This window comes from Pseudomyrmex gracilis, unplaced genomic scaffold (genome assembly GCF_002006095.1).
Source record: "Pseudomyrmex gracilis isolate BER0280 unplaced genomic scaffold, ASM200609v1 scaffold_139, whole genome shotgun sequence".
Taxonomy (NCBI): Eukaryota; Metazoa; Arthropoda; class Insecta; order Hymenoptera; family Formicidae; genus Pseudomyrmex; species Pseudomyrmex gracilis.
In genome coordinates, this window is record NW_018020723.1 from 85,386 (window position 1) to 98,714 (window position 13,329).

The window sequence follows — 13,329 nt, forward strand, 5'->3', positions numbered from 1 at the left end:
GGCATTACCAGAGGTAGAGAAACAATATGAAAACGATAATATTATAAGCAACATGAAGTGCTTTTATGAAATACAATATTATTTATACCATCCTGATGACGCGTATACATATATATATATACATATACACACACATATATGTATATATGTATATCTTATATACATTATATCTATATTACGCTAAGTGATAGGATAAGAGAGAGAGAGAGGAATCGTGTATTATGTAACAACAAGGTATAGAGTTAAGTATATTAATATATTACAAATATACATATATAAAAATATACATATATATTAAAAATTATGACCTATTATGACTATGATATATATATATATATATATATATATATATTATTAATATTGTAATAATACGTAGTACTATATTGTGACTAGAGCCAGCATTAAGTAATAAAGGTTGTCCTGTATGTGAACACGAGTATTATTACAGATGCGTGTATTATAAAAAAAAAAAAAAAAAAATACGACTCCTTATTTTTTCCCATTCCACTTTTCTCTTCCTTACAACATTTTCTCATTTTGCGATCGTTAATATTTTTATTTTTACGATTTTTCGTGTACGTTATGCATATTCTTTTCTTTTTTACATCAACAAAGATCTGTGAAGACTGAATTTTACAAAGGTAAGTGCACGCATTCCTGCATAATAATCAAAGTAAGTTTCTACCTTGATTATTACAAAATGCTATTTCACGTCACGTGTCATGGTTTTCGGTTACAAAAGAGATTTTGAGATATGGTGTCTTCCTTTTGTCGATAGAAGATTACGACCGGAAACCATTTTTGAGCCGACTAATCTACATGGAATTTCGTTTGGAAATAGAAAAAGATTTTTGGGGAAAAACGTTTTATCTTTCAGTGAACTGCCAATGTCGTTGTAGCTTCGTACGAACGAACGAAGTAATTGGTCGAAATAATTATCTGTAGACCTAGTATGGGTTTTACCGCGCGTTGATTCGTCTTCTGTAAGAACTGTGTGTGTGTCGTCTGTGCGATTATGTTTCACAGGCTGAGTACAACACACCGTAGTCACTACAGCGCGTTGTACCGCAAAGGTAGGGTAGAGAGTAATATTGTGATTATACGTGATTGTGATATACACAACCATGGCATCGATGACGATCAAGTGTAACATCTCCGAAACACGTATGTATAATTTGAACGTACCTATATACGGCCAAGCGTCGACTTTGGTCACTCAATTACAACACAGGACGCTGAATCTAGCTACGCGGCTATACAGACCGATTAAGTGACGGTACGCAAAACACGTGCGCCGCGCCAAAGAGGTTAAGATAAACGTGATTTGTATTTAGTTAAAATAAAAAAATAAACTATTTGCAATATAATTAAGAATAATTTGGTCACAATATGTTAATATTTTGGACAAAATACTCGACGATCAGATCGCGACGACAAACAATACTCGAAAGAACTTAATTCACAAATGAGAAAACAAAACCAACACGCGTTTGTATCGATTATAAACAAATGTGAAAAGTTATTGTATTTATTTTACGGAATATGATTGTGAAGAAGTTGAAGATCGTTTTCCTGTTTTTTTTTTTTTTTTTTTTAATTTTAAATAATGTTGCAACTTTTATCATGATATCGCAACAGATCTTATTTTTTTATTATCGTATATTTCTTTTTTACGCTTATACAATTATAAATATTCAAAAAGTTTCGAGAGTAAAGTCTTTCATTGCTTAGTAATTAGTAATTACTGGCGTTGCGACGACGCGATAACTAAAATAAACGTTTGTTGCAAAAATTTCTGCAACAAATAAATATTATTTTTATCTTTTCGGTTTTCGTTGTGTAGCGTTTACAACAGAAAACAAAAAGCTATACGGACAACGCCTTGTTATTTTAGTAAGTCAGCGATATTCGAATATCTCAGACGATCGTACTATGCTACGTCAACAAAATTACATTTTATCGACTAAACAAAAAAATAAACCCAGATAATGAAACGTTGGAAAATAAAAAACTTAAGGAAGGTCTCGCACACGTTTTTCTACAAGTTTTTTCATTCAAAAAGTTCGTCATTTGATTTATTGTAATTCATCGTCTGTCGACTGACGTCGTCAAAATCGTGACATCAGCTGTTCCAGGGTAAAAGAGACACGGATAAAATTTGAATACACGTTTAATTTTCAGACACAATAGACAAAGATTCGGCGAAAAACGAAATTTCAAAAAATGACGAAGACGAAAAACATATGGCGGACGAAGATACGGCAAAAAAATTTCAGGAATATTTGAGAAAGTACGATAAAGATGACGAATTAGTGATCGAGAAGATTGAAACCATGAATGGGTCGAAATTCGGTGACAATTACATGTCGAAATTGATCAGAATAAAACTTATCGGCAAACAAGGAAACGGAAGTCGTTAGTATCGTTTTTTTTTTTGCGTAAATGAGTTTTTTTTCAAATACTATTTTTAACGTTGAATTTTAGTCTCGACTGTCGCGATTGATTTATTTTTTTTTTCATAGTTGAAATTAGAAAAATTTTTATTATGAAACGAGCATAATAGCGTCGCTCTTGTTTGTGTGACGTGAGCGATATGCAAAAGATCGTTGCATGCAAACACGCGATAAATGCGTGTCGTAAGAATTATGAGGACTATTTCGAACTATTTTTTTTTTTTCGCACATGTGTGTTAACAGCGTATAACAAAACACTTATATGGAAAAAGTTTATCGATGAGCCCGCGATCACTGAAAAGGTGGATCTCAACCTTTTCTTCTGTCAGGAGCAGCGGGTTTATCAGAAAATACTGTCTGTTCTTAAAAGTTTCGCTCCCGACTGCGTACACGCTGACGAAAAGAATATAATAATGGAAGACCTGGCGCAAAAAAAATACGTTCTCTGCGAAAGGCGCAATTTTCTAGACTTGAAACACACCGTTTACGTTTTAAAGGTGGGTTTTTACACAAAGCGCTGAGTTAATTAATTATTTCTAAATTAATTAACCGTTTTTAAAAATAGTTAATTAGTAAATGTACATTAGTAGGGTTAAAATTAATTTAACGGTTAAATAGTTAAAAATAAATAAAAAAGAGCTCATATACAAGTGTAAACGTATTTGTATTTATTTTTTAATGTTACAACATTGGCGGCAAAACGGATCGACTTTCGGATCGGATCTTCATTAGAGACAGTGGAATCAATGCTGAGATACAACAAATCAAAATTAAGATGTCATGTCAAAAGCAAGTTTCAAGCACAAAGTGCGGCGGAAGTCATCGTAGATTATTTAACCGTTTTGGTCAAATATTTTGTAGAGTGAAATGTATGAGTCATAGTGAATGTTATATTATCTTAACAACGATAATGCCGGTGACATCCTAATTTTGATTTGTCGTATCTCAGCGATTTCATTAATGAGGATCCCATCCGAGGATCGAAACGTTTATAGTCGCTAATGTTGTAACATTAAAAAATATGTACGCTTATTTAAACTCGTATATCGTCTTCTTTCTATTTTAGTATTTTAAACTTTCACACATATTCCTTGTTAATAGTTAATTCAGAATTTCTTGTTAATAGTTAATTAATGTAACTATTTTTTTAAAAATAGTTACTTAAATTAAAAATAAAATTACTTTTACATTAATTATTTTTCAATTATTTTTTATTAAATTAATTTATTTATACAGAGTTGTTGCAAAACACCGAAGCGTATATTTGTTATTGTTTTTCTCAGACACTTGCCAAATTTCACGCGTCGGCTTTGGCGGTAAAAATTCAGAATACACAGCTCTTCAACGAATGGACGTCTGCTTTGAAGGAAGTGATCTATATAGATGATTCGCCCAGTTCAAAGATGAGAATATACACCCAAAAAGCTTTGGAAACAACAATCGGTTACATGGAAACTATCCTGCCGCGAACTCAGGAACTGGAAGATGTCACAGAGCACCTTAAGATCAACGTCAACGCTTACGATAAAATGCATGAAATATTCAACGCTCCGAATCACAAGTATCACACAATCTGCCACGGTGATCCGTGGATCAACAATCTGCTCTTCTTGCACAACGACGAGGGCGAGATAATCGATCTGAAGATGCTGGATTATCAGATATCCCGTCACCATTCGGCGGCCACCGACGTGCTTTATTTTATATACACAAGCGTGCCAATATCGCTGATCGAAGAGAGCTACGAGAGTCTTATCAAGATCTATCACGATGAGTTTGTCGGAGAGCTCGGCCGATTACAGGTGAGCGAGGAAATATTGACGGAGCTCAGTTTGGAGTGGCTGAACGATGAATTGCGAACGTTCTCGTTTTACGGAGCGAATACCGGTTGCTACTTCACAGATCTGATGTTCGCGGAAGAGAAAGACGCGTTATCCAAAATTGAAGCGTCTCGTATGCATGAGATAAAACAGAAGAAATTGAATAGAATTAAACGTATCTTATTCCATCAGTACAGAAGATACGTCTTGGGTATTGTCGAGAAAGATCCCAAACCGATTTTCTCATCACAATTTTTGTGATGAATGTCTTTAATTAGCGACATTATAATGTATTAGCATTTTCAATTATTCACATAGATAAATTTCAAAGTACAAAGTACTTTTTTTGTAAGAGCTTGGATGTAAAGACACTTTTTTATTGTAAATTAAAAGTGACTGAGAGAAACAGCAAGCGAGATTAATCAGAATTGAAAATAAAAAATTGTATTTTACCACAACTAATTTCTCTCTTTCATTCCTGTGTATACATATGTGCGTACATATATATATATATATTTTTTAACAGGGTGCCATTAAATAACGAGAAAAACGAGAGAGAAGGGGAAAAAGATTTGGAACAAAATGGTTCTCTACTTTAAAACACGTAAAAAATTGTATTTTACGCTAAATATTTTTTAACGCTTTGGCAAGGCTGTAAAAGCAAGCGGTATAATTTATACATTGATTTCACGTTTTACCAAAACCCGTAAACTTTCTTAACAAAATCGTTGAGTAACGATGTTCTTAAACGGTGGTAGTTTGTGCAAACAACATCTTTTCTCATTTTGCCATCGAATGTGCCGAAATCTATCTTCAACGCCTATCTATTTCTTTTGTTGCGGTATTATTTCATTGTTTCAAAGCGATATACCGTGATTATCGTTGCCGAGACAAGACCGCATTACAAGATATCTCGGCGAGTGAGGTAACTCTTGATGCTTATTAATCTCATTATTTTATATTACGTGAGCAAAAATTATGCTTACTTAACGACGATATTTGACAAAATTGATATATTTGATAAAAATAACGTAGCGTGTATTATTATTTTTATTACAATCGTGTGTATTTTTATTTTAGATTAAAAGAAAAAAAGTTATTTTAATTGCAATAAGATTGCAATGATAAAAATATGTCAAGGAGAGAGATAATTTTTTGAAGCACATTTTATAATTAAAATAATTAAAAATGAAAACAATAATTGTTGTCAAAACAATGTTATTTGTAATTTTTAATAATAGATTTTGTTATTATTATTATTCTTTAGATATGATATAGATTTTTAATAATATTTTACTTAGAGGAAGGAGCTAATCGAAGTTAAAAAATAAAATTTATCGGCGTCGCGAATAATATTCCGAATTGGCACGACAAATATAGAGAAGAAGCACATTGTTCGACGAGTGAGGGGGATGGATGTGTTCGCGATAAGTTAAAGGTGTCAGTTTCGCAGCGTGTGTACGGGCCAATGTCCCGGGGCGTGGGAAGCGCGTGTCGCTTAATTGCCACACTCTTTTCTTCGTGTCCCACCGCTCTATCACGGCGGGGTGTTGCATTGTGTGCCGAAGGCACAGGCACGCGGAAACACGCGTGCAACACCGAGAGAAGAATATTAAAATGCCGGAAGGACGCGTTTCTCGCGCCTCGACACGTTACGTGGCTTCTCTCTTGTCTTTCCATTGTTCGAGCGACGCGCGCCCGTTCTGTGTCCGCTCGTTGCGGAGAGAAGCTCGGAAAGAGCCATCGATAAGGATCCGAGCAGTCTCGTTGCCGGATTAAGGCACCGACGACGTAACGTTTTTTTTTTTTATATTGTTCTCCGAGCAAGCGATATTTTTTCGAGAGTAATTTAGCTCCGAGCTCGTTTATCTCGTCGGGGGTGGTTTAGCTCGCCACGTGTTTATTTCGGAAAAACCGACAGTAAAGAAAAGCAAACGAATACCCGCACCCTTGAGTTAAATGAAAAATAAATAAGTTATTTTACTAATTTTAATTAATTAATTCAATAAGAACATCGTGAGAAAAACCACGAATCTTGTGCTATATATTTAGAAAAATTACACTAGTCGTTTTGTACATGTCGTTATAATCTCGTATAAAAATGTAAGCGAAGATCCGTCATTACTCATTAAAAATAAAACTTTCGCGTGTGTTTTCAAAGATATTAAACGCGCAAAAAAAAACAATAAAGTCAAAGAGAGAACGTTCCCAAGATTCCCAACTTATTCCTTTGTTTTGAAATGAAATACACACACACACATATATACACATACACACGCAAGAAGTCTGAAATATTTTTTTAATTAATTCGCAAGGTATGGATTATATTTGAAAAATACTCGTCACGGACGAGAAGAATTGCGAGACACACACAGTTTTTTTTCTTTCAATGAATTTCAGAAACCGCGCGCGCGTTTTCTTACAAATTCTCCCACACGTTGCGGAAAAACGTGGTGCCGCGCGCAATCTTTCCGATAGTAAGTTTGTGTCGACTCGCGGGTTCTTCTCTCCGCGTGCGCGCAATGAAGTTCAAAAGAAGATTAAACTCGTTTCTAAACTTCGAACGTAGACGTAGAACTGGAGAGAGAAAACCACCGCCGGTGGTTTACCGATATGCACATCGCATAAAGTCCCGAGGAGATGTGTTTCCGTCTCTCCCTTTGGTCGATCAAGATTCTTTGGTCACCCGTCGACGGATCGCCGCGAAGATCGATGTGACGGCGATGAACTTTCGTCGGCGCGATCGGTAATATCACGAAAGGGCGTCCTATTTTCCGCGACTCGACGAACACTGGTAGGTACGAGATGGCTTTTTTTTTTATTCCTCCCTCTTTCAGCTTGATGTTATCCGCGAAATCCCATCTTCTTCAAGCATAATGGATGTCCCTCCGCGTTCGTCGGTGACATTTCGCCTCCTTCTCCTTACACACAGTGAGGATTTCAGATTGGCTAACGGTCGTAATAAGTTTCACGCGGTGATCATTATTCTCTTATTAGTTCCCCCCCGCGTTCGATTGTTTGCCGCATCGCGAGCGAGCACAACGCAATAGATGCAATATTGTATTACTTGTACCGTTTTGCCACTATCAACAAGCGAGCGGGAAAAAAATCTCAGTTTGTTTCTTCTATAAGTCGCGTCGAAAGGTAAAGTGTAAATACATAATTTTCTAGAATTTATTCTGCGAAAAAAAACCTAACTATTGTGTACAAGAGAGAGAGAGAGAGAGAGAGAGAGAGAGAGAGAGAGAGAAAAGACAAAAAAGATTTTTAATCCGTTAATTTCAATTCCTTTCTTTTGTGTCCCATTTTCTGAAACACACGAGCAAATAGAACGATGCACCATCTTTCTGCCCGCGTCGAAGGAGAGAGAAAATTCTACTGTGTAAATAAAAAAAAAAAAAAATCTGAATATTCAACCCCCGTATAACATTTTTTTTATCGATGTGCCGTCACACTGTTTACGATAGATTTTCCGTGTATTTTTCGGAAATGTTTCTCATGTCGATGGGAATATATTTAAAAGCCTTTTAAAGCTACCAATCCAAACTTTTCTCCCGGAGGATATTTGTCAATATGCATATTTTTTTCTTTTTCGTTTTTTTTTTCTTTTTTTTAGTGCAATCTTGTGTTTCGACAGCGAGACACAAGATTGCACTACAAAAAAAAAAAAAAAAAAAAAAAAAAAACAAGAGAAAAAGAAGAACCACGGTTTCGCGCGCGCGCGCGTAGTTATTGCGGCTGTTACATACGAAGACGCTTGCTCTCTGCTTACAATCCTTTACTATTAGTCACTGCAGAGCCATTGAATTTTTATGACGTTACCAGAGATAGTAAACATCTTTATTCGCGCGGTCGCAATAAATGAGTTTTTACGCTCTTTCTATATAAATTGAACTTGCAAAATGCATACCGCAAACTTCTCTCGTTTTTTTGTCGCATTTGGCTATTAAGCTACCGTGCAATTTATCTCCAGGAGTGTGCTGCACAATGAGAATGAATGAATACGCTGGACAAGTCGGTGATTAAATTATTTAGAACGAGACCGCGAAGAACGAGGAACACAAAGAAGACGTTTTCGCGAAATTCGTTTTGCACGAGTGTATATATTCTCTGTTCGCGCGAGAAGAAATTACATGTGATTTCGCGCTACCGACGTCGTTGGATTCAATATGGTCGGGCCGACGCCGCCGCGAGAAGGGAATAATAGCCTCGAAGCTGCGATACTAATTCTACGTTAAGGCACGCTATTCGATCCGCGAAATTACACCTCCTCGCTGATTTGTTTCCCATTGCTGACATCGTTACGAAGTATCATAAATTCTCATATAACTGCGCGAAAATGCTTTATGCGCCACGTTGCTGTAGAATATTAAAAAAAAGAAAAAAAAGTGATCAACACAAGTACCCACGGGATTCTCGTTGATTGCTTTCTTAGCGATCTGACGCAGTCGTTTTTTATTGCGGCGCTCCGATAATCTCGTCGAAGCGCATTTTGCACAGTACTCTTATGTTATTTCCATGTATACAAAATGTTGATATTTTTGAAATACTTCGCGCGATTTAAAATATTTTTCAATAATTTTACGTACCGCAACGCCGTATAATTTTTAGAAATTTTTAAAAAGCGACACTGATAATAAAATATTTTGAACGTTAATAAAAAAACGCAGAGCAACACAGTCTCGGCAAACGCGTTATTTGAAATATATTTATTACATTTTATTATATTTTATTACATTTTATAACGTTTCGTCGTTATTACATTATTATTTTCCCACCGTATGTATATGTGACTGTAAATAATATTTTCCGCATCTATATTACGGAAGAAACGTTTGTTGTGTGAGATACGTGCAAGAGCATCTTTCCGCACACACGCGGTAGGCGCATTTACGGCGCTTGATTAGAAGATTAAAATTTTTTTTGACATTTAATTAAAATATATACTACCGAAATTCTCGCTTGTTTGAAGATAGCAGATGGCAAGCTAAACGAGAAGGAAGTCGCCGCTAAAAGAAGCGGCGACGCGGAGGACAACGACCGAGAACAAATTATTGTACGTCCCAACAGAGAGAAGAAAGTAAGTCCTCAGACCGGCTGACGCGACGACGTCAACAAACGTCAGCTGTAATTTATAACCCCGCGATGAATAATTCCTCGATTCTATGGTCGCGCGAGGTTGAGACACGCTTGCTTTCCAAAATGGAATTAAATGTTCCGGATTACCGCAACGCGCGTAACGCGCGCAAGACGTTCATCGTCGTCGTGTAATAAGAGTCGTCGCGCGCGAGAACAAAGGGAGGGAACAAAAGACGATAATCAACCGAGAGTAATATATGTTATTAATTAAATCGAGGTTCGCGCGCGCGCACGAATTGTTTCCGAAATAAACCGAAATACATACCGCTACATGTAGCGCTTTTATTTGTAACTCTAATAAGCACCACGTTCCGTAATTGCGTTCGTTAATAGTAACGATTATTATTGTTGTAATCGTTAATAAACACAATATATTACGGATCGTTAAATTTTCAAGCGATACATTGCGGCGACTTTATTAAATGCGCCGCAATTGTACAACCGCGTTCTCTGACCGCTCTCATTGACATCGAGAGCAATATTCGATAATTGCTTATCTTCTCGGCACGAAATTATCGTTCTCGTTGACGAATATTTAATTATTTTCTCGTTTAATTCTCGTTGTTGCGTTGGAAATTTGCGCTCCAATTTTTTTATCGCGCGGATACGTTAATTCACATTGTTTATTAATTTGGTTTACATGTGATATTGTCGTATATTGTCGCAGTTATCACGTCAAGTTTGCGCGGTTTTTTTGTTGATTGTGTTTCGTGTTTTCGTCATATTGTTGCGTTTCGAAACGCCAATGTGTCGAAACAAACAAGAATGTTTTACTAAGCAAAATAAAAAACAACGAAAAAAAAAGAAAAAAAAAATAACACGCCTGCTAATTCAACTCTTAATTCGAAACTTCCACGAGGGGGTTTCTCGTTTCTCTCGGAGTGGCGAGAAACGTACGTTTAAAAATATACCCTCTTTCTCGTACTTCAACGCTTCGCAAGTGTGCCGCCCCGGCGCTTCGGCCGGTTACGTCGCGTTTTAACCACATCCGCATACGTTATTCGAGAAGAATACTTCGTCGCGAGTTGCACAGCCATCTCAACGGTAATTGGACTTTTTCGCGAGGGGTGTGATTTTCTCGTTTTTTTTTTTTTCCAACACGTGCTGCTGTTATTACTGGCACGAAGAGGTGACTCGCGGGAGAGACAATAGTAACAACGCAGCAGCAACGCAGTTTCGTTTGCATGTGTTGCGCGGCAGCAGAAACAGCGTAACGTGGGATTAAATACGAATACTGACTTTCATATCCTCGTCACTTGTAGCGTTCGCATAGATAGCAATCGCTTGTGGCTTGTGTGTGGTGTGTATTATAAAGTAAGTACGAAAACAAAATTTTTTTCAACATTGTGCGAGCGCACGATTGAACCTTGTTGTGCGAATAACAATTGAATTTCGCGTCGATCAGTTTGGAAATCTAAATTCAAGTCGTCGTCAATTCTCGTCTTTTTCCGCGATTTTGAGGTTTTTTATGTTGAATATGGAGATTGGGGATTTTCTTGAACAATAATAAGTTTATACTTCTCGTTTATAGAGTCAGAAAGTAAATTGCGAGAAAAGGAAAAGAAAAAAAAAGCAGAAAGCGATCAGTTTTGATCTTCATCAAAGTTTTAAGCGGAGCTTTCTGTGGCGTAATCGACTACGTATGTGTATTTAATTAATTTTTATGTGTATGTGCGATAGATTGTCTTTCTTGTTTTTTTTTTTTAATATTGAAAAAGAATGTTTCAATAACACTAGCACAGGCGCGTGCTACGCGCACGTTGTTATTGTTTTTATTTTAACGTGGTGTGCCAGTAAACTTAATTCGTCACCGCGATAACAGCTAGTATATACGTCTCTACAAACCATATAATACACATGTCAGAAATAACGCATGAAAATCAAACTCAAAAAATAAGAGAAAAAGGGGAGAATGAAAGAAAAACAACACGTGACAAGGAAAAGAGTAAAAAAGAGAATATTGTACATATTATATATAATATTCTATATCTATATATAATACATACACACATGTATATATCCTGATACGAAAACATTTACAAAATTATGTGACAAAATCTTGCACAAAATTGTAATTTGCAATTATATAGATATATTTAAGAAAATAGATGTAAAAACATTGATCTTTTATAAAATATTTGTAGTTGTTTCCAAAATTACTTTTCAAATACTATTTCGGCAAAAGAATAACGATATTACGAATCATCTTAACAGTATATTTTGCAAACTTAATTTCAAAAAGAAATTGTCTAATTGAAGAAAAAATTTCAGCTATATATATATGATGTTTAAAATATGTAGAAATATAATTGCACACATATGAAAAAATCACAACTCAATTTTTGACAAATATTATTTATAAAATTGTATTTCGACAAAACTGTTGCGTTACGGCGAATCATCTTAGTGCAATCATTTCAGAATCGTCGTTATTCACGATGCCATTTTTGTGCAATATTTTCACAATTTGCCTATTAGGGTATATATATACAATAATCACACGTGACCAAAGTCAGAAACTCCGCCGCGGTCACCCGGCCAAGATCAGTGACCCCGCCAAGATCGCGCGGCCGAGGTCAGTGACCCCGCCAAGGCCGCGCGACCGAGGTCAGTGACCCCGCCGCGGTCACGCGACTGAGGTCAGTGACCCCGCCAAGGCCGCGCGGCCGGGTCAGTGACCCCGCCGCAGTCACGCGACTGAGGTCAGTGACCCCGCCGCGGTCACGCGACTGAGGTCAGTGATTTTACTGTAGTATATATGTAATACATATAATGCAATATAAAATATAATAGTATAAATATAAATAATAAATAATAAATTATATATGTATAATATATATATATATTATATTAAAAAAATGTTATATATAATATAAATTACAGTCACGTTACTTTAATCATGTGTTGTTTTTCTATTCTTTCTTGTCACGCGACTTTACTTTAGTCACGTTTTTAATTTTCTGTTAATATTTACTGTCTCGATTTTACTGATTTGATTCGATCTTGACTCGACTCGACCAACCAACCAAGAGGCAAAAATAGATGCGATATATTTGATATAAAAACACGCACTTCATGGTACATATGGATTTTTTTTATATAGGACTAGCAGACAGTGGATTTTTTTATATATAGGATCATTACGTATTGCAGCACAACCTCATCCGACCAAATACACATATACATTAAGTATATTATAAAATATATCAGAAAGAGAATGTGTGTGCAAATATAAAATATTTCTCCAAACAAAAACCCCTGAAACTTTGTTCGTTGTCGGATCTCTCTCCGCGATTTCGGTTACGTGTAAATCGCAATCTGGAAATTGCAATGCCCACGGCGCGACGTGTAGGAGATGCCATCGATATTTTGTGCCGTGAACTCGGAAGATAGCATTTTCGCTTCTTTCCTGATGCCTGCTCTCGTCTCGGTGTCAAACAAACACCCCGGGGTTAATCGTCCGAGGACGTTTATGGACGACGGTCGGGTTTCGATCGTGTCACGACCGAATCGAAAGGCGAATCGCTTGCCTTCGTTCGCTCGCCTTGGCTCGGCTTAATATCACAGATGAAAGTGAGTTTACTGGCGCGCGCGCGCGATGCGCGTCCATCGGTAAAAGGATGCGGGTCGCCTGCCTCTCGCTCTCTGCCACGGAGGAGAAGACACTTCCTCTCGACCGCGCGCTCGCAACCCGATAGAAGACGGATAGAGAGGCGTGGGAGACCGTGTCATTCACTGTGGGCAATAGCGCTTACTATACGGTCGAGAGCTATCGGTACGTCGCATCGCGAGAAACGATCGAAAAGCTAGCTGTTGCGCGCGCCATGCGGTTCTCCTCCGCGCGCGAGATTCTGCCCGCACACAATATGGCATCAGTTTAATACGTGACCCTCACGGTGCAATTCGCAAAACGTTCC

General features: G+C 36.9%; 1 protein-coding gene across 1 annotated transcript; it reads left to right on the plus strand.

Moving 5' to 3' along the window:
* Positions 1-1,124: 1,124 nt before the first annotated feature.
* Positions 1,125-4,546, plus strand: LOC109857005. The gene is made up of 4 exons (XM_020432827.1): positions 1,125-1,164; positions 2,182-2,415; positions 2,697-2,950; positions 3,737-4,546. The coding sequence occupies exons 1-4, from the start codon at positions 1,125-1,127 to the stop codon at positions 4,532-4,534; spliced, it is 1,326 nt and encodes a 441-aa protein (XP_020288416.1). The 3' UTR covers positions 4,535-4,546.
* The last annotated feature ends 8,783 nt before the right edge of the window (positions 4,547-13,329 follow it).

Bases quoted from the DNA above. Each gene is read 5' to 3' on its own strand.
- LOC109857005 (XM_020432827.1), top strand. From the start codon at position 1,125: ATGGCATCGATGACGATCAAGTGTAACATCTCCGAAACAC. The intron at 1,165-2,181 runs GTATGTATAATT...TTTAATTTTCAG, and splicing joins GTGTAACATCTCCGAAACAC to ACACAATAGACAAAGATTCG. The intron at 2,951-3,736 runs GTGGGTTTTTAC...TGTTTTTCTCAG, and splicing joins ACACCGTTTACGTTTTAAAG to ACACTTGCCAAATTTCACGC.